This window comes from Mastacembelus armatus, chromosome 5 (assembly GCF_900324485.2).
Source record: "Mastacembelus armatus chromosome 5, fMasArm1.2, whole genome shotgun sequence".
In the NCBI taxonomy this organism is placed as follows: domain Eukaryota; kingdom Metazoa; phylum Chordata; class Actinopteri; order Synbranchiformes; family Mastacembelidae; genus Mastacembelus; species Mastacembelus armatus.
In genome coordinates, this window is record NC_046637.1 from 27,935,621 (window position 1) to 27,956,141 (window position 20,521).

The 20,521-nt window shown below is 43.8% G+C and overlaps 1 protein-coding gene across 1 annotated transcript in view; it reads right to left on the reverse strand.

Moving 5' to 3' along the window:
• srgap3 (SLIT-ROBO Rho GTPase activating protein 3) overlaps positions 1 to 19,642 on the reverse strand; it is a 45,801-nt gene extending 26,159 nt beyond the window's left edge. The window contains exons 1-2 of the mRNA XM_026307249.1: positions 19,579 to 19,642; positions 5,767 to 5,962 (exon numbers count right to left, since the gene is read on the reverse strand). Coding sequence (XP_026163034.1) covers positions 5,767 to 5,962; positions 19,579 to 19,642 — 260 coding nt within the window. The remainder of the gene's footprint in view (positions 1 to 5,766; positions 5,963 to 19,578) is intronic.
• Positions 19,643 to 20,521: the final 879 nt, after the last annotated feature.

A 20,521-nucleotide genomic window follows, 5' to 3' on the forward strand; every position in this document is an offset into this window, starting at 1 on the left:
CTTTGAGCTACATGCTCACAATGATGATGTTTAGCAAATATATTGTTAACCATGCTGATATTTGCTAATCAGAAAATATTCGAAGATTTTTCATTAAACAGCTACAAATATAATCATCTACGCCTGTTGCTGCATAAAACGTCCCAGCAACTTCCTGCTCCATGCTCCTGAGAACGCCACAGTCTAATAACTGGTCAAATGTAAGTGACTATGAGCTGCAGAGTCATGGGCCCTGATTGCACCATAATCAGTTTAAACTGTCTCTGCCTTGGGTGCTTTCAAATAGAAAGACCAAGACACACAGAACCAGACAGACACAATCCCTTCAAACTCATACTGCTCTCTGGGTCTGCTATCTGAGCATTAATCAATCCACCAAACCCGACACAGAGGCAAAGAGAGAAATGGGCTGGGGGTGGGATAAGAGCAGGGAGAGAGCCAGAGCAGGGTGGGGGATAAGGTTTCACTGTGAGCAGCACCCTCATCAAAGAACCATCCTTCAGAGAGCTTTCATAATGCTAATCACATCTAATGAAGTTAATTTCTAGCTACTCCAGAGAGTTTTCCCCATTATCCCTGTACGTCCCTCTACACTTAACCTGGCTCACATCAGGCAAACAGGATACAAACACCATGACATTAGCAGAGGGCGTGACACAGCCTGGTATGTGTGTTCAACTTCATTTGTTCATGTATTACTCAGCGATGCTTCTTGAGTGTCAGATTTAGCATGGTGTCCTGCGATGCTTCGTTAATGTAACGGTAACTTGAAAGAGCTGTGCAAATTAATCCGTGCCACATTCAAGATCTAATAATAAAACGGAGACAGTGGACATTCATTGGCTGTGTCAAAATGAGATGAACCCATCTGGCAAACTATGTAAATGTGGGTAGGATTTAGGTTTTACTAACAATAGACGACCTAAAGTAGAACTCAATCTCCTTCGCTCCACTGGGATGGACTATTTTATTTCTACTGTGTCACCATCCCCTTGTTTGACTGACCTGCCTGCCTGGGAGAGACACAGCTCCTTGGTGTCTATTTGCCTGTTGTGGTTCAAGAGGAACAAGAAACACTGACCCTTTGCTAATCCACATAGGAGGTCAAAGATGCTTCATCACGTCAACCAGGCTCCTAATTTCCCACCTTTTCTGATTTTCCTCAGCTTCCCATCCAAAGCTCGAGGTAAACGCTCCAGTTAAATCCTCCTCTGATGGTTTAGCATATGTGTGGTCCACAATAAAATCATGCAGGTAATCCTGCTCCTAAAAATCACTCTAGATCACTGAGTCTTTGTCCATTTACTTCTTAAGTCACAGCTACAATATTACAATGTAAACTCCAATGTTGAAATACAATATATAGATCCTAGGCCTTAAACACATTTAATTGGAAGAAATACACACTACGTTTAGCCGTCCTTGTTCCTTACTGTACAAAATGTCACAGCAATTTACTCAGCAGTTGTTGAGACAGTTAAGTCTGCACCCAAGTGGTGGACCAACACTGCCATCCCTACAGCCAAGCTGCCGTTGAGTCAAAGAGGGTAGAGAAGACTCACCTTTAAGTTTGTTTTGTGTCTATACTGGCTCTATATCACAAAGAAGCAGCACACAGCAAAACCCTCTTTACCCACTTGCACTCCCTGATTTCCAGTAAAAGGCTGAGTATCAGCCATGTAGGTCAATTAATATAAAGTGCTTCAGAAGGGCTGGTTTTGGATGGCTGCGTGCCCTCAGTATTTATACACAGGATATCATTAACATGCAGAAGGCAAACGATGAGCTCTGAGAGTCTCTAGAGAAGTGAGAAAGAAGAGAGGGGGAAACAAATGCAGCACCGAGCCTCTCCTCTTCCATTTGCCTAACTGTCATGTTTTTTGGTGATTTCTTGTCTGTTGTCTCTGTGACGCAGGCACACACATGCAGCATAATCTGTGAACGCACTGCACCAGACACTGGCAGCAAATGGAGACACGAAGACCAAGTGCATGGTTGGAGAATATCGCAATAATCTTTTGATTCAGGGATAAACCAGTGGCAAGCAGACTCCACAATGTAAATACCCTGAACACTGTATAGAACATTGGCCCGTGCTTCAGTCATGGTTGCACTGCACACCTCCATCTAATCACCCAGAGCCTATGAGTGTGATGTGTCTGAGCCAGGATTTCCTGAAGGAAGCGCCCTTTTACCAAATCAAGACTCGACTCTGAAGGCCTTTAATCCCTTCCACACCGCCTGCCTGCACTTAGTGCAATGGCCAAGAAAAAGAACAGAAGTCAAATATAGTTTCAAAAGACAAGAGGCACGTGGGCACATGCTGTTAGCTTTGCCATTCAAATTTGTTGCGCCCCCGTTTTCAAGCAGGGACTCAATATGCTACAGTGCTGATTTGCATCATTTAGCAGTCTGGTTTTTGTGAGGAGACACACTGCCAACATTTCATAACGCACAGCTGTGCAGATGCAGGGGCCAGGGTAGAGCAGCACACCGTGCAGTGCAGTGTGAATGAAGCGGAGACCAGACTTTGACAAGGTCTAGAAAATAAAGAGCAGCAGCTAATTTATTGATGTTGAACACGCTGACGTCCATCAGCTGGACCTGTAAATCTGACAAGAGAAAAAAAACAACAAGCTGGAATATCAATTGAAACATTTTCAGAGCTGTTCCATGATGAATATAAAGTCTCCAAAATGATATAACTCATATGTAAACACATATGGAATCTGCTCACTTTAGCAGAACTGCATGCACATACAACAATTTGTCCACAGGCCTGTCTTATCTCTAACAGACAGGTTACTTCTCTAACAATATTTGCATAGCTGCCTTTCTAATGCTGTTACGTTCCATCTGAATATGTCTTTATAACAGGCGATAGCAGTCCTCTCTAACTGGACGGGGCAGCCTACATCATGAAGCCCACTGATGATATACCCTAAAATATCTGCTCCTTAATTTCATTTAGCTAGCTGCTGTCTCCCAGGAGCTATGAGCCAGTCAGAGAAAGGAAGGTTTGCACTATGTGGCCAAGCGGCTGAGGTAAAGAGCCGTTGAGGTAAAGAGCCTTGACTGTGGCAAATAAGGTCAAATGGAAACACAAAATCAGCCTCGGTGAGGCTGCTGCAGTGGACGTATAGCTGCAGTAGCTGTAAATCACAATGTGCTCCTCTTGTTAATGAATCTTCTGGAAGGGTTCAGCCAACAGACTGCAGGCTGTGATCCAACACATATGGAAGTCCATCCTGGTCGGGATAACTCTGTTTTACTGCTCTGTGTCGATATCCCTCAAAATCATAAAAGTATCACTGGTGAAAGTGACTGGGCTGCTTCTAAAATACTGTTTTTGAATTAACAGATCACAGCGGCTGCAGCGACGCTACGGGCATGTTGAACCGTGTCTGCAAACAAATTGTTATACGTGATGAAACTCCTGGTCAGAGATAACAGACACAAAAAACATGAGCAATAAAACTCCTCAAATGATTCACCGGTTTCTGTTTTTAGAGGTTGGGCTTCATGCCAAACAAAAAGCCCATTGTGTTTTGGCAGCTCGTCATGAACCTGAGGACACTAAAGTAGGAGGTGAAGCACAGTAAAGGGTGTGTTGCACTTAAATAGCAGGATTTGTGGTTGTCCACCTGTTCAGACCAGAAGCATATGGCGCTAGTTGTGAGCATATCGTGAGCCATTCTGTGGGTTCACCAGTAGCTCTGAAACTAACGTTGCACAATAGAGGGTTCAGTCTAAACGTGATGTGCGTCCCTCATGCAGCAAAAAGCCAAACTACTTTCGTTCTGATACAGAAGCGCGTGTGGTATGAATGTCAGGTAACACAGAGTTTCCGGGTGATTAAATATTACATCCTCTACATGGTAAGGATGGGCAGCAGCCGCGCACCACACACACTCTCTGTGGTCTGTCAGTGCGTCACTCAGGCTCTGTTGTTGAGTTGTGTATATAGTTTACTATACATGGATTTGCATTGAATATAAAAGTGTCATATTTTATTATTGTTGTCTGAGTATCACTAAATTGCATATCTGCTTGAGTGTGTGTGTTTCTCTCAAGACACCGGTACTGAGACGCTTGTTGGCTCCAGGCTTCTTAGTCCACCATGACTGTGGAAGATCGCACGTCTGTCTGAGTGTTTTCTATCACGCCCGTCCCTTGTTGTTTGAATAAGTCCAACTGTAGAGTCCAAAGGTTAAACCACGATGTCACAGCAGCACAGTTCTGTCAAAGTTAAAAGCATGCCTCCTCCAACACAGCTGGACTCAATTATCCAGTCAAGTTCTCACACACACACACACACACACACACACACACACACACAGAGTACATACTGTATGCACACACTTCTACTTCTATATGACTATAGAGAATACTCCTAAAGTAGGTTCTTTATTAGCTGCTTGTGAGCAGACACTGCCAAAGCTCCGACAGTCACATCAGCAGATTTAAATTCAGGTTTGAATCAAGTTTGTCTAAATCAGACTTTTTAAAATAAATGTACAATCATCATAACTAAACTGGCTTCTCTTCATTCAGCTCATGGTTATGACTTTTCAGAGAGGGAGGCAGATCGGGAATCTCAGGAATGTAAACTTGGTGCTTCAATTTTTGTAAAATATGCTAAAACTGAATTGTTGGAGGTTTGTGGAGCATTTCAGAGGGAGACAGACCTCTTCATGTAACTTGTCCACCTAGAAGTAAGACTGAAAATGTTGTTGAAAATGTGGTCTCGCTGTTTCCATTTGCAAGAATCCTAGCTGGGGCCTGACTACAGGCACGCTGCGTGGATTGAAGCCTGCGATCTGCTGCCAGATCACAGCTGGGTTAGTGCTCCTGTTTCACACACTGGACTGAGCTTGCCTGCTCGCCCGAGGTGCTCGGTTTTGGGAGCGGCAAAAGCTTAATTTCATGCACTGCATGAGTCATGTACCAATATGTTAGTGGTGGTTTGTGAGCAGACGATTCCCCTTTTCTTCTCCAGTGCTCACCTCAGTTACTTCCAGAGCTGCAAATCTAAATGGGTCACGGCTACGAGGAGCTGATTCTGATCTCATGACACTCAATCAAGTTCTGTCATTTCATAATTTCAGTAATGCATTTTTTTTTTTGCACGATAGAGAAGATCCTTTGAGCACGCTAATAAAATGTTGACTAAATAATAACTAATCTTGCAGATGCAATTCACATGCGTCCGTCTCCTGATGCAGAGCTTGTACAAAGGCTGCCATATTTGTACATAAGTGGTGCCATTTAAAACATAATGAAGCATGAAGCCTCACTCAGAGCCAAATTATGTTTGTTATGTCCACCCCTCAACAGTCTTTAGCTTCTTCACTGTGGTACGTCCACATCATCATTGCGAAGCCCTTCGACATTTGAAGACATCATAAAGAGATCTAGACTCTAATAGATATTCCCTTACAGGGCATAAACATAATGAAATATTTTTCTTTTTCGTAGTTGTGTGCTGTAATCAAACATCAGTGTGATTAGCAGCAGGGCTCAGTCTTAGAATCGGTGAAGAGCGTAGTGGTGTATAAAGTCTGCAGGGAGCTTGCTGTGATCTTGGTACACAAGGGAAAATACATTATAGCTTCATAAAACACATTTTAAGCAAACCCTCAAAAGTGGTGGACTGAAGGGCACAACAGTAAGGAAAGCAAATATAAAAGGTTTTCAAACAACATTACACAAGATTTCCAATGCACAATCACTGTAGATGCAGCATCTGCAGGAAGGGACACTCACTTGAACTGTTGGTGCTCTCTGGAGCTGCGGATCTTGGAGGAGAACCTCTCGGCTAGTTTCTCTAAGCTGCGGGAGTATTCCAGTTCAATCTCCGCTTTGCGTCGAAAGAACTCCTGGAGGTCCTGCAGCAGCTGGATACGTGACTCGGACTGCTGCTCCAAGCACTTGAACTGCTCCACCAGCTGGTTACGAATCTCTGTCCATCAAAACACCAACAAAAAGTTATGAGTCACAACAATACACACCACTGACTGGCTGGAAACAATGCACTGAATTATCATGTAAGGTCTTACAATACTGACTATGCGACAGGTACAGTATCTGTTACACACACTCACATCGTGCTGAAAGAAGGTTCCTGCAGCACAAGCCAACAGGATTATGTACATTATTTTAAAACCTGCGGTGATAACAGTACCAATGTGATCAGTGCTTAATATGGCAGCTGGTTGATAACAGCAGTACTATTGTTAGTGCGGTTTCTCAGTATAAAGACCATATTCCCTATAAACCCTGTGCTACAGATGAACCTTTGCTGAGGTTTTTCATGCCTCAGGTGGAGGAGTTTAAGTATCTTGGGAGTGAGGGAAGGATGGAGCGTGAGACTGACAGACAGACCGGTGCATCGGCAGCAGCGATGCGGTCGATGTACCGATCTGTTGTAGTGAAGAAGGAGATGAGCCCAAAGGCGAAGCTCTTGATTTACCGGTCAATCTACGTTCCTCCTCTCACCTATGGTCATGAGCTTTGGGTCGTGACCGAAAGGACAAGATCTCGGATACAAGCAGCTGAAATAAGCTTCCTTCACAGGGTGGCCGGGCGTTCCCATACAGATAGGGCGGCGTACAGCCGCTGGTCCTCCACATTGAGAGGAGCCAGCTGAGGCGACTCAGGCATCTGTACTGGATCTCTCTTGGCGCCTACCTGGGGGGGTGTTCCGGGCATGTCCCACCGGAAGGAAGCCCCGGGGCAGACCCAGGACACGCTGGAGTACGCCTCAGTGTCTCCCTGGAACAACAGCAGGAAGTGACTAGGGAAAAGGAATGGATGGATGATGGATGGATGGATGGATGGATGGATGATGGATGGATGGATGGATGGATGATGGATGGATGGATGGATGATGGATGATGGATGGATGGATGGATGGATGATGGATGGATGGATGGATGGATGGATGATGGATGGATGGATGGATGGATGATGGATGGATGGATGGATGATGGATGGATGGATGATGGATGATGGATGGATGGATGGATGGATGATGGATGTTTGGATGATGGATGGATGGATGATGGATGGATGGATGGATGGATGATGGATGGATGGATGGATGGATGATGGATGGATGGATGGATGATGGATGGATGGATGATGGATGATGGATGGATGGATGGATGGATGATGGATGTTTGGATGATGGATGGATGGATGATGGATGATGGATGATGGATGGATGGATGGATAGATGAATGGATGGATGGATGTTTGGATGATGGATGGATGGATGATGGATGATGGATGGATGGATGGATGATGGATGGATGGATGATGGATGATGGATGGATGGTTTTTCCTGTTGACCGACTTAAGATGAATACACTGCAGTGACACTACAAGTAGCACAAATGGAAAGAGGAGACTCCAGAACATCAGCAGGTTCTAGCTGTGAGTGACGATGACCAGTGAGACTCGCTGCCAAACCAGTGAGATGACCTGTGTGCATGACCTTTGTCACACTGAGGAGGAAATCAAATGGATGTAATAAGAGGCTAATGCACACGGAGAAAGGAGCAGAGTAACATTTCTCTTTAAGAGGAACCCGACGCTGCAGACAGACCACAGATCTTTCATGCCAGCCTGAACCGACGCGAGAAACTTGATTCCTCTTTGTAGTGCTGTCATCAGCAGCTATGGTGATGACTCAGTTCCTGAGTCAAATTGAACTGTAGAGTTAACAGACAAGAATTTCAGATTACAGCACAGCGAGCAGAGGTTTCATCGTTGTGCTTCTAAGATTTTCTTTAGGAATTCTTCAGATTAACCTCTGTGATGACAAAATAAAGGCACGTGCTTCCTAAGTCAATTCAGTCACTTCAGTTTCACCAGGAAAACACAATCTAACACGTCATTCAAGCTTTTTGTCCACTCAAAAAAAATTTTGCAAAACTGTTTGTGTTTGTCTTTAGAAGCTTGACAGGAGCAACAGCTAAATGAATTTCCTCAGGCTCAGTTACTGCTCATGTTGTTACATCCTTTAGTTACAACATGATTCACTGCAAGTAACAACAGACAGGGGATGGATTGTAGACGCATCTGAGCCACGGCAGTGACACTGCAGGCAGATGAACTACTGGCTGCATGGTGAAACCACAGCAGTGACACAGACAAGTGTTTCCATGCTACTGAGGGTGTCATTTTGTCAGCCCAGCCCTCCTCGTGGATTCATGCAGGCTCTGGTGGGAAGGCAGTAATGTTGTGGAGGGGAGCTCTCTCCCTGTGATGTCGTGCCGCCTGGCCTCAGGCTCGAGCAGCATGCTTCACTCTGTGGTTAACCATTGTCCCTGCCCTCCCCTTCATCCAGGGGCCTCCCTCTCCCTCCCAGCTCCGAAGGCTTAAGGCCCGGTTTTCATAGTGGAAGCTCCGAACCAGAGCTCAGGGAGAAATACCGCTTTGCTACCTCAGTCTTCTCAACACCTTCCCCGTTTGCCAGTGTTTTTACTTGGATTTTCTTTCCTTAACGGAGAGAAACGGTGCTAAAGCAGGCGAGTCAAGAGAAATGCCTAAGGAAAATGTGACGCCAATGTGGATGAGTGACGGGGAGGACTTTGAAAAACACTCTTTGACAAAAAGGGAACTCTGAACCACCAGCTGCAGCTCTGCATTTGACAGATGAGCTTAGAAAAATAGGTCACGCACACAAGATGTGTGCCCTTCCCTCTGAGAAACTATGAGCAATTGAAGAATCATCCCCAGCTCTTTGAGCTGCTTCATTAGCTGTGGTTGATTCAAAGTGGGGCTCTGCTCTGAATGTGGGACTGCACACCATTATTACACTCCTTTTCAAAGAAATCAATCCTTCTGATATCCGGTCTGATGTTCCACCAAATGTGTTTATAGCAAAACAAAACAGCAAGTCCTTAATTGTTTAATGATAACAGGTTGAAGTCACCCATAAATCAAGTGTTACTTTAAAGCTGTTAAAAAGATTCATCACCTAAACTGCTTATCCTGCACAGGGTTGTGCAGGAGGGCTGGAGCCAGTCCCAGAGTTAGGGGACACGCTGGACCCAGTGTCTCAGTGGGCTGTTACATGCAGACAGACAGGTCTCAAACATACACTCACATTCACACCTATAGTCTTCTAAATATCTGTTTCATATATAACATTAACAGTGTAAATGACACCTAGTGTGCTACCTCTGTGGCAGGTTTCTGTGTAAACATGAAACTTAGCTGGTCTGCTTCTCTCGGTTAAAACAATAAATGTGTTGCAGCCAGAAACTCTTCCAACACGGTTTTCCCAAAGGGGCCTCTTAATAAAACTTTGTGTATATGCAATTTTCTGAAAAATAATACTAAACATCACTGATCTGTGGCATGAAGCCAGTATTTTCTACTTCACCGTTTGCATGACCTCTCGTTCAGAAGCAACACATCCAGGGTGTTAAAGCACAGGCTCAGTTGACCAGTTTTTTTAATAACAAAAACACAAGAAGTGAGCAAGTTAAACCTTTAGTGTTGGGGCTTGTTTGAGCATGCATTCATTATGTGTAGCAGCCCTACTGTGTGCTGCCTCTATGTGCTTCTATTTAGAGATGAGCCATCTGCTTTTTAAGGGAGGAGAAGAGAGGTGGGGGTTATCTTCAGACAAAAAGCTGATGGAGAAAAGGGGGAATGAGGCTGGAGCTGCTGAAATATTATCAATCTCTGAAATCATACAAATGTCGGCCTTTAAAAACGAAATCAAAACCAAGCCTCATTTAGACCTTTTCTTCCTTTTTCAGTCACTTCATTGCAAATAGCCCGTCAGTGTTACGCAAACTCTGTCTGTAACATTTGCTTTTTAACTATTTGATATAGCAGCCACCACATTTCCTTCTAACCCTCCAATATTTAGCCATCCAGTAACATTTCTAATATGTGGATTTATAGAACATGCAGTACAGTAAAGACGGAAAAGATGAAGGAGGAAAATTTAATTCGGCCAAAAGAATCAGCATCATAGATCGGCCGTCGCCTGCCCTGGTTTCTAAACAACGGCATCGGCCAGACCTCTGCTCTGAAGACAGTTTACTCCATAGGTCTGTTCATATTCATAACAACAATTCAGCTAAAACATTAGAACCACACAGGGGTGAAGTGAATAACAACCAACTGCTCAACATCTGGAGGATATTAGCTGGTCAGTGAGCAGTTGGTTCCTGTAGTTTCTCGAGTCCACCCTTCATCGTTATTAGGGCCCTACCGCTCCTACTGGACACCTGCTCTACAAAATCATTGACCTGCACTGCTTAGTGACAGGAGATTCACAGCACAGTGAACATTTGTGAGAACATCTGTTCTGTGGACATTTCACAGAACAGGAAAACACTGGAAACAATAGAAGGATGTTGGAGATCCCTGGACTTTGACCCTCACAGACAAAGTTCTGTAGTGGCAAAACTGAAATTAAATCTGAACCAATTTCTGAACTGAAACCTGTCAACTACAGCCCCACTCCACCCAAATTCTTTAGTGAACACTCTTCCTGGACTCCAAGGGTCTGTGCAGTGCTTGGTCCACAAAGCATCGAGGCAATAACGCTTGAATTCCTCGCTCAATAGGTTAAAAATGCATCAAATCACATCTTCCAGCTTAACTCTCCAGTATCGCCCATTAGAAGTGATAAACTGACGTGTGCTCACTTGCACTATGGCGAGCTGGATACCACATTTCACCAGTGAAAGATGCTCACGGCGTGCATGAGCCCAAAACATTCTTAGGCTTCCAGGGGCATTTTTCTAAGCCGGTAGAGCTTAAACAAAACAGTGTCTGAACTAACTCGCTTCCTATATCTGTGCACATACGACGGCATGAAAATAAATCTGGTGTATGGATGTTTGTAACATTCAGTAGAAGGTTTTTCGCTGGAAAAACACTGCATTGCCTTTCATTTTGTAATAATTATAAATTATAAATAATAGGCCGGTGTGCATCACATGACCCGCAATACCAACCTTGGCCACTTTGCCTACATCATCTCCCAGCCCAACACTGTTCCTGGAACCTACACACTTCTATAAGTTACAGCTCTGACTTATTGCTCCTTCAGTAACCAGCACATCTGGCTGTCCTGAGCTCAGTACTGTCTTTACTGGGATGGTCATTTTGAGTGAACCACGAGTGACATACACCACACAGCCCAGCACCCTTGTCTGTCTCAACAGGGGCATCCATGAGGATATAAACAGTGGGAGTTTACCATATTTCGTTAGAAATGAGAGAGTATGGAGATAGAAATGAACATCAGAAAAATGGATTGTGCTTCAAGTGTGATGTGGGTGTGAAGTTGCTGTATTTTTTTCTTCCATCAGGCAAAATGCAGCTCATTGCAGAACATTGTCAACAACTTTCCAAATGGATAAAAAGGTAAAAACGGAGCGAGACTAAAAATAACTCATTACCTCCGGACTTGATGTAACATTGCCTCTCTGCATTCAAAGCATGACATTGACACATCACTGATTAACCTGCACCTCCCTCTGAAGTCAATTCAGAACACCAGTGGTGATGCACTGGTGCAGCACTTTATTGCAAGGCTGCTATTCAGGAGGACCATGTGATTTCTTGACACTGAAATTTAGAGTGCATGGAATGAAAGGGATTTTCTGCAGGGCACCCAGAGGGCAGCAGGCACCACCAGGCTGGTTGAGGAAAAGCAGAAGAGATGGATGCATGTAGTGCAATAAATCCATCCATGCATCCATCCATCACCTATACCCCCTTAGTCCTAACCAGGGTCCCAGGGATCTGCTGGAGCCTATCCCAGCTCTCTCTGGGTGAAAGGCAGGGGTCCACCCTGGACAGGGGATCAATGCACTGCCGGATAATAAAGCTGCAGTTTTATCTCACTTACAGCACAGTGAGGTTTGATGGTGAATGTACCTTTTGTGCAGACAGTTAAGTCATGTCTGCCATACATTTAAGTGTTTCAGTGGATTATTAATAAGCACAGACTGTACCTGGTGCAGCTTCCAACACTGAATATCGCTGCAGCAAGTGTGGAGGAAAGAGCCACATGTCTCCATGTAATGGGGATAAATTATAAATCATAACCAACCTCAGTAGGTATTAAACACTTTATGAATAATATCCTTGGGCATTCATATCATCACACATTAAGACATACAAAGGTATAAATTATTCAGATGCACACACACACACACACACACACACACACACACACACCAGACAAAAGAAACTCTGTGCCAAAGTCACTAACCTAATCCCCGGTTCAGCTCTGCAGTAGCTGGGCTCTACAGTGCACTGCAGAGTCAAATCCACATGAAAAGCAAACACAAGAGACAAATGCATCTCCCATCCAGACCTTAATTCCAGTTCTCTGTCCTCTGTACTCAAATCTCATAATACAAGTTCCAGTCATTGAACTAATCCCCTACTTCTCTCTTTCTTATTTTTTAATCCCCTTATGATGAATGCAATTTTAGATTGAAGTGGGCATCCTCCTGATATCAGTGCAGGTTCTTCTACGTTTGTCTCTATCTCGCCTGCTCCGGCATTAGCCCAACATATGTACTCAAAGATAAGACAACAGGAGTTGAGACCAATCAATGGCTGATTAGAGGCGAACTGATGGAGCATCCCACTGCAAGATGTCAGCTGTCAGTCTCTGGGTTGTCCCTCACGCCTAATCCTCCCTCCTAATTATCTAGTGGTTTATGAGATTTTCCACTGGATGTTTTGTGAAAGTAAAAAAAAAAAAAATCAATCTAGAGAGTAAAAATGTTCATCACATGAGCATTATCTTTATTTACTTACAGCTTTGTGCAGACACACTCTTCTCTCACTGCTCCCAAACTGCAGTAAACCCCACATTCAGAAAGAAACCACTCAACACATAATAAACATTCAATAGCTGCTCTGCTTTTTAATACGAGTAGAGGAAAATCATCAAAAACATCTTCACTGCTCACGCTTCGATTTTCTCTCCAGTTCCCGTATCGTCATCACGTGTGTGTGTGTGTGTGTGTGTGTGTGTGTGTGTGTGTGTGAGTGTGAGTGATGCTTCAAGAAAACCAGAGTATTAGCTACAACCAGAAACACGCCCTTTCAGACTCCGACTGTCCATCATTTGCTCGATCCAGGATGCAGCACTGCAGGACCAGGCTCTGAGAGGTATCTCCATGGCAACACGGGCGTGCACCAGTCCCTAGGGAGCAGCTTATTGGAGGAGAGGCCTGACGGACGTGGATAGGTGGCAGCAATGAGTGAAGAGGCACGTATAGGTTGTATGCACTGAGACACGGCATAAAAATAAGGTAACCACAGTGCAAGAGCACAGATTTCACCCAGTTGAGATAGAACCCACTAAAACACTGCGACAACATAGCATGAGTCAATTAACCAAACAACACAGACTGTGTGAGAGTCTGAAACAACAGATTAATTTAAGCAAGGTCAATTACACAAGGTCAATGGGTTCAAGGTTCAAGGGCAGTGGTTCACAGTATGTGAAACTAAGAACTGGTTCATGTTGCTGCTCTCTATCTGTGACACCTTTTGGTGAGTCACTACTGAAGGAGCCACCCATTGTCAGAAGGTTTCAGATTAAAGTTCAGTCATTTCGGTGCAAATGCTAAAGACACAATTACAGCAAACACTAAAAAGCTCTGGAGTAGAATGAATCAGCTACTTAATTGATAATTGATAAATCATCCAAAAAGTTATTAAGAGAAAATGTAAAAATATACCAAGTTACAGCTTCTCTGTTGACAGTAAATTGAATATCTTTGGTTCAGGGGTGTCGCTCAGACAAAACAAGTCATTTGATATCGCAATTAGTTGTGGAAGAAAAGATTAATCAAATAATTGATAGTGAAGAAATGATTAGCTAGAGTTATATAACAAAATCATTACCTTGCATAATGCAAAATGCCACTGCTTTGTGCTCCTGATAGCTAACGAGCATGTGCCACATATGGTTCTATTTCTACTATCAGAGAGCTGCAGATGGGAATGCTCTTTAATTAGCTCAAGTCTAATGTGGGACATGTGCTTCACTCGTACATAATAAAGTTAATCTTACAGGTCTCAAGCCTAAATTATAGGAACTTATTACTTTGTCAAACTCTTGTTCTTGCACAACTGCTGTGTTTCTTGTGTTTCTAAGGTGCCTGTCTCTAAGCAGGAGGTGCTTTCTTACTCATTGCTACATCTCACCATGGATACCATCTACCCAAAAAGCAAAATAATGGCCAATTTCCCTGTCACTGTCGATTTCTCAATCTCACAATCTAAAATAACATTTTGTTTTAGTTTGATTTTTCTATTGGTTTGTTTGTTTTGTTTTTTTATGTCTGTGGTGGTTTAAAATAATAATAACCATCTTTAGCAACATGTTTGTGATTGTATTGATGTGTTCATTGTTGGAATATTAAACAAAATTCATTTAAAACTGTGACATCTACAGACCAGGCATGAAGATACCTAAGGTACATTTTTCTGTTTCCCTACAGAACATGATTCCAGGTAACACGAGAGAAGACTGAACACAAACATTCCCAGTTTACGTGTTTATCACATGGAACCTGAACTTGTCCAGTTCTTCCTGTTATTACTGCGAATCTCCAGGAGCAAAATAAGAAAATATATGAATCTTTAGACTCATATTCCCACGATGACAGAATAAAAGTCAGAGCAGAGGGGACAGCATTCAAAGAGCATTTTTAAGGTGTCAGTGTAACAGCTGCTCAACTAGTCTTAGCATCCTGGCAAACAGCAGTGTATCACTAGACTCAGTTGTGGCTTAGGGACGATTCAAATTCATTCAGCATAAACAACAGAATAAAACGAGACGTGAAATCATCCACAGGCTGGCACCAAATAAACCAGAATATTAAACTTTTTGTTTTTCCAGTTTAAATGGACCTTTGTTTACTCTTGAGACGGCATTAAATGATCGTCTATGCCTCATGGATCAGCCACTTCATGAAGGGCTGATTATCTGTTGAACCCCTGTGAACTGGACAGAACCAACTCTGTTTATCTAGTTGCAGCTGCAGCCACTGTAGGACCAGTGAGCTAAGGTTTGAACACAGTGTTTGGGCAACGACAGAACAGTTCACAGCCTTCTTGCCTTTTATACTGTCACTGCTATGACAAACACATATTGTGCCAAACACCTGCTTGCGTGTTTATGTGTATAATATTATTAAGACGCTGCCACAGTCAGTTACCTCAGCTCAGCATTAACTAACCCGAACCCCATGGAAACGTGGGCAAATCAAATATTGGTGAACCCTGTTGTGTTCAATGAAGACATGAGAAATGAGAATTATTTGTGTGTGTGTTTAAGCCCATTGTGTTTGTCTGCTGTTATGACTTAGATGGAGATCACACTTTAATGCAGAAAACCAGCTCATTCTGTAACTTCCCATAAAATGGGATTAAAATTTCAGAAACTTTTGGATGGAAATGAAACATGTGACTTATGTAACATTTGGACTGTTTGTTTCCCTGTGTCTCTGCTACGTTGGCAGGCTGCTGGCTGCAGCTTCACAGCACAGACACGAGAGTGATCAATATTCTCATCTAACTCACGACATCAAAACAGTATTGCCCTAAATCTCAAAACATTATATTAATAATTAATCACGGATTAATAATCTTAACTGAGCCAGAAACGGAGCTTAGTCGGGCTGCCTGTTTGTTTGACTAATCACTGCCACACCACACAAACAAACCAATCCTCGGTGATGGCAGCATGAACAAGCCGTCCCACTGAAGATTATGCAGCCCTAAAATCTAGCAGATGACTTTTTCCTTGCAAATGTTCTCTCTCTCAGCAGCACGTTTGCCAAACAAGCTGGCTGCTAGAACATCTTCAGCTGGTGAGTCACTGTTTCTTCGACTCCCAGCATGTCCGTTCATACACAGTCATCTTCGTGCTGCCCAGCAGGGTGTTAACGGCTAACTAACCCGACCGCACCATGATGGTACCAAGCTGAGTCAGAGACACACTACCAGCGGTACAGCAGAATTACCATCAATTAGCATAAATATTTTAAAGTGCAAAGAGACCAGTGGGCTGTGTTCCCTAATCACTGTGCCTTTCCCAACACATACAGTGAACAGTTTGCAGCATTTATCTCCCTCAGCACAAAAGCTTCCAGCTCCGTAGCCTGGAGCAACAACAAACAGAGACACACCTAGTGTCTCGCGTTATTCTCATCAGCAAACCAACAACGTTTGTTCATTGCAATGATTCTATATGAACACACGAGACAAGTGTAGTTTGATTTGAGTTTCCAGTTTGGGATTACAATGGGAAGTTGTTGAGCTCAGACTACTGTTATCTTATACATGCATAGGAATGCATGCTGATTGTTGATACTTTATATTATAAAGCTGCAAAGATTATCTAATGATATCATTCAGAATTTGAAAGAACAAGCTATGTGATCATGGATTATATAAATACTTAAACCTGCACTCAAGTTTGTATTGTGGTGAAATTAGAAAACAAACTTCACTTGACTTATAGCTGCCATGCTCCTTTTGAATTGACTGTTGATCACAGATTAACTTTCAGACCAGCAACAAGCAACGCCCAAAGGAACTGAACTCCAAGGTGTAAAAACCACGCCTCCTTCCCGGCGTCACCTCGGCTGCATGTGTGTTTGGGCCTGCGTGTGGCGTCTGGAGGATGATTCCTGTGAGCGGTTGCCTTCGTTAATTTCTCTGATCAGAGTAGTTGTTAGCAGCCTGGCGGAGAAACAAATGAAAGCTCTTCCAGTCCTGAGTAATTTGATCACATCAACACTGTAGTTTCTCTCAGCACAATTCATTTCTGTGTGTTGGTCTGTGTGTGTGTGTGTGGATGCACTGCTGTCAGTGACGGTAATGACTGGTGTGGCCCGAGTTAGACCATAGTTACATCTATGAAATGACCATCATTGCAGACCAAGACCTCCATGTTAAGGACAATCGCAACAAGCCGCTTTAAAAAAACAAAAAAAAAAAACTAAGTCACATGGTTCTCACAGGTGAACATGATGTTGATGTGTGTCAGGAAAACACTGCAGGATAAATACGAGTCCAGTAAAGTACAAGGAATCCCTGAATTGCTGGAGACGAGGATTCGAGGAACACGGCCAACAGAACATGCTTTCCCTCAAGTCAAAGAACAAGGCAGCAAAAATATGTAAACACGAGACCAATTCAATAAAAAGGAGCCATTCTGGAGACCACGGAGTCGACTCAGGGCGCACTCACATCTCGACATTTATTAGTGTCTGGTAAGTGTTCACGTTGGGTTTGCCCTGTGCATGTTCTGCATCATCACCACCTCTGTCCACAGCTGTCACAAAGCCAGGCAGCTATAGTTCACGTCTCATCACTGAGATGTGTATATCATCATATTCCTGATGAGAAAGTATAGATTTATAGTGAAACCATATTTTGGCCTCAGACCCTCCACTGTAAATGTCAAACAGCTGCTGACGGCTGAGCCCTTCACAAGCTGCCTATTAAACCGGAGGAGGTAGAGCTGCAGTTCAGCAACCACACGATGGTTAGCTGCACAACAGCATCCAAGCTCCTCAGCCAGTCTCTCCGTTCAGTGCACGAAGCCTCTCTATTGACATGCTAATGAAAGATCTGCCAGCTGAACAGCCTGAATGAAGTGAACACCATCTCCCGGGGTCTTTTAGTGACCTCAGCTGTGGCAGGCAACCTCAAGGGTTGTCAGGAATTCATTAAAAGGACGGGTCAGATTTTAGCACAGCAGTTTATTACATTGGATGTTATGAGATGCTTTTAAACCTGCAGCCATCACGTTTAAACAAATCTATCATCAAGCTCTAGTTAAAAATACTGGCTGTGTTTTTTTCAGCCGAGTGATTTCTTCTGTTGCCCATCTATAAGCCCTCATGCCTCACGAAGGAACCATGTGATCTTATTATGACCCAATCAATGACACGCTGATGATTTGGCCCCTTCTGCCACGAGCACATTTGCCATAGGGCAATAACTCACAATAAGACAGGTGCAATTTCCAGTCTGAATTTCATTATGGGTCGCTCACTGCCTAGTTCACGTCATAACACTGCCATTGTTGTGAGGCGGTCGATGTCGGGAGCAGGGCCCCGAGCGTCTGTGGACTATGCAACACACCAGTTATGAATGAGAAACAAGCAGCATTCTCCATAGATTAGCATGTTTCATCCTCACACAAGTCAAGAGCCCCGTCTAAGGGCCTGGATCTGTGAAACAACAACAACGCTCCCATGACAAAGTTGGATCTAAGGATCTTAATAACTGATTATCTAAAAATGTCCTGGAGTAAAATGCAGAATAGGCTGAAACAGGACATGTTTAAAAGCATTTGGACAATAACCAGCTGTAAGATTAGGATGCAGAGATTTCCTGGTAGACAAACATGGGTCTGACCAGTAGCTGAAACACTGAAAGAAGCCTCCGTCTATAGATCAATCTTACAAATTGAACTGTTCGCACTCTCAGCATCCAGACTCCTGTATATGACTCAGCTCCAGAGACGTAACATTAGAGAAACCACTAGAGAGAGAGTGAGTGCTGGTAATGGGTCCAGAACCTTGAAACTGAACCCGAGCTCCACTTAGAGTAATCTCTGCTCACAGCCAATGTACTCTCTGTTGGTGTGCACAGTACACCCCTTCATTTTCACACTCAAAGTATCTATGACTGTTTATTTGGGTGGCTTGTATTCCTCAGGCATTGCTTTCTTTCTCCATCTTCAGTTTAATCGACACAGATCATCGTAAGTAGAAATGTAGTGACAAAACACGAATCTATGTCAAGGTAAAAACTCAGGAAACCTGCACGATGCGAGAGACGAACACATTCATCGAGCGCTGGTGAAGACTTTTTGGATCTACCCTCATATCTGACATTCTAGTTATTATTCTAAAATGATCATTAAGCCTGTCGCTTCCAATCTGTGGTCTATATATCTAGATTATATACATTAACTATAAATATGAAAAAATATCTGTAGCTGCAACATGTGTGTGGAAAAGGAGTCAGCGCTGACACTGAGCCACAGATCTACAGACGAGAGCAGTAAGAGGAAACGGTCAGTGGAGGTGAGAACGTGAGGGGAGTGTGATCAGGTCTGAGGGTTAAACATGAAGCCATTATAACACACCCTGACTATTGAAGACCTATTTGATCCTCAGTGGAGAGTGTGCATTAGACCAATTCCCAAACATTTCCCCAACATATAAGCCAAAGGAGGGCCCGAACATGTGAAAGAATGAGGTGCCATAATAAAAACCCCACACATTCCCCTATTATCCAGGACTGATTTCAACACAGGGGTCATTTTACCCAGCAACAAAGCCTGCAGGACCAGGGTCCCTAACCACAATACCCGTCCCTCTGGCTGCTGCTGAATTAATGAAAGAGACAAAAAGACAAATCAGAAGATCGACCCTCGCACCCTGACTTGTCATTGGACTGACAGGGTTTGAAGAAAGTCACATTTAGACAAGAAAAACCAAAACATGCAAGAGTCAGGCTGACAGGCTCTGCAAAGACACACCGTACCTTTCACCTGGGTCTCATAGTCCGCTATGATCTCTTTATCCTTCTTATATTTCGCAGATGACATCGTTCCTGGGTTTGTAGGCTGAGACCCCGCAGGTCGAAGACGCTCTCGGGTCTTTGGTGGTCTCGGACTTGTAACGTTGCAGCTCTCGTCTTCTTTCTGTCCTTGTGGCCGAACAAAAGCTTTAAATGTGCATTTTCCTGCAGCCCGACACTTTAAACAGCCGTAGCGTGGAAATCAGCGCAGGAACAATGGGTGCGCAGCGCTCGCTGCCTCTCTCTCTGCTCGGTCTGTCTCTGGCAGAGGAACCGAGTCCTCCTCCTGGTACCAAGTCGACCCAAAGGCTTGAGCAGGAAAAAACAAGGAGACACAAGGGAGCTCAGAACGAGAACAACGACACAATGGAGGAAGAAGAGCGACGCTCGGAGGTTGTCAAGCGGCCAAGGTCTGAGCCCAGAATCAACAAGAGGCGACACCATCCGTCCTCTGACAAACAGGCTGTAGGGAAACAGGAATTTAAAAGATCGTCACGTGATTCGCCTCATATTGCCCCCCCCAACCACGCACACACACACACAGAGAGAAAGAGAGACACAGACAGACACACACACACACACACACACACAGAAAGAGAGAGATAGACACAGACACAGAGAGAGAGACACACACACACACACAGAGACAGAGAGAAAGAGAGAGATAGACACACACACACAAAGACAGAGACACAGAAAGAGAGACACACACGGAGACAGACACACACACACACACAGAGAAAGAGAGAGAGACACACACACAGAAAGAGAGAGAGACACACACACACAGAGAAAGAGAGAGAGACACACACGGAGACAGACACACACACACAGAGAAAGAGAGAGAGAGACACACACACAGAGAAAGAGAGAGAGTGGTACTTTATGTTGTTTAAATTATTGTCAT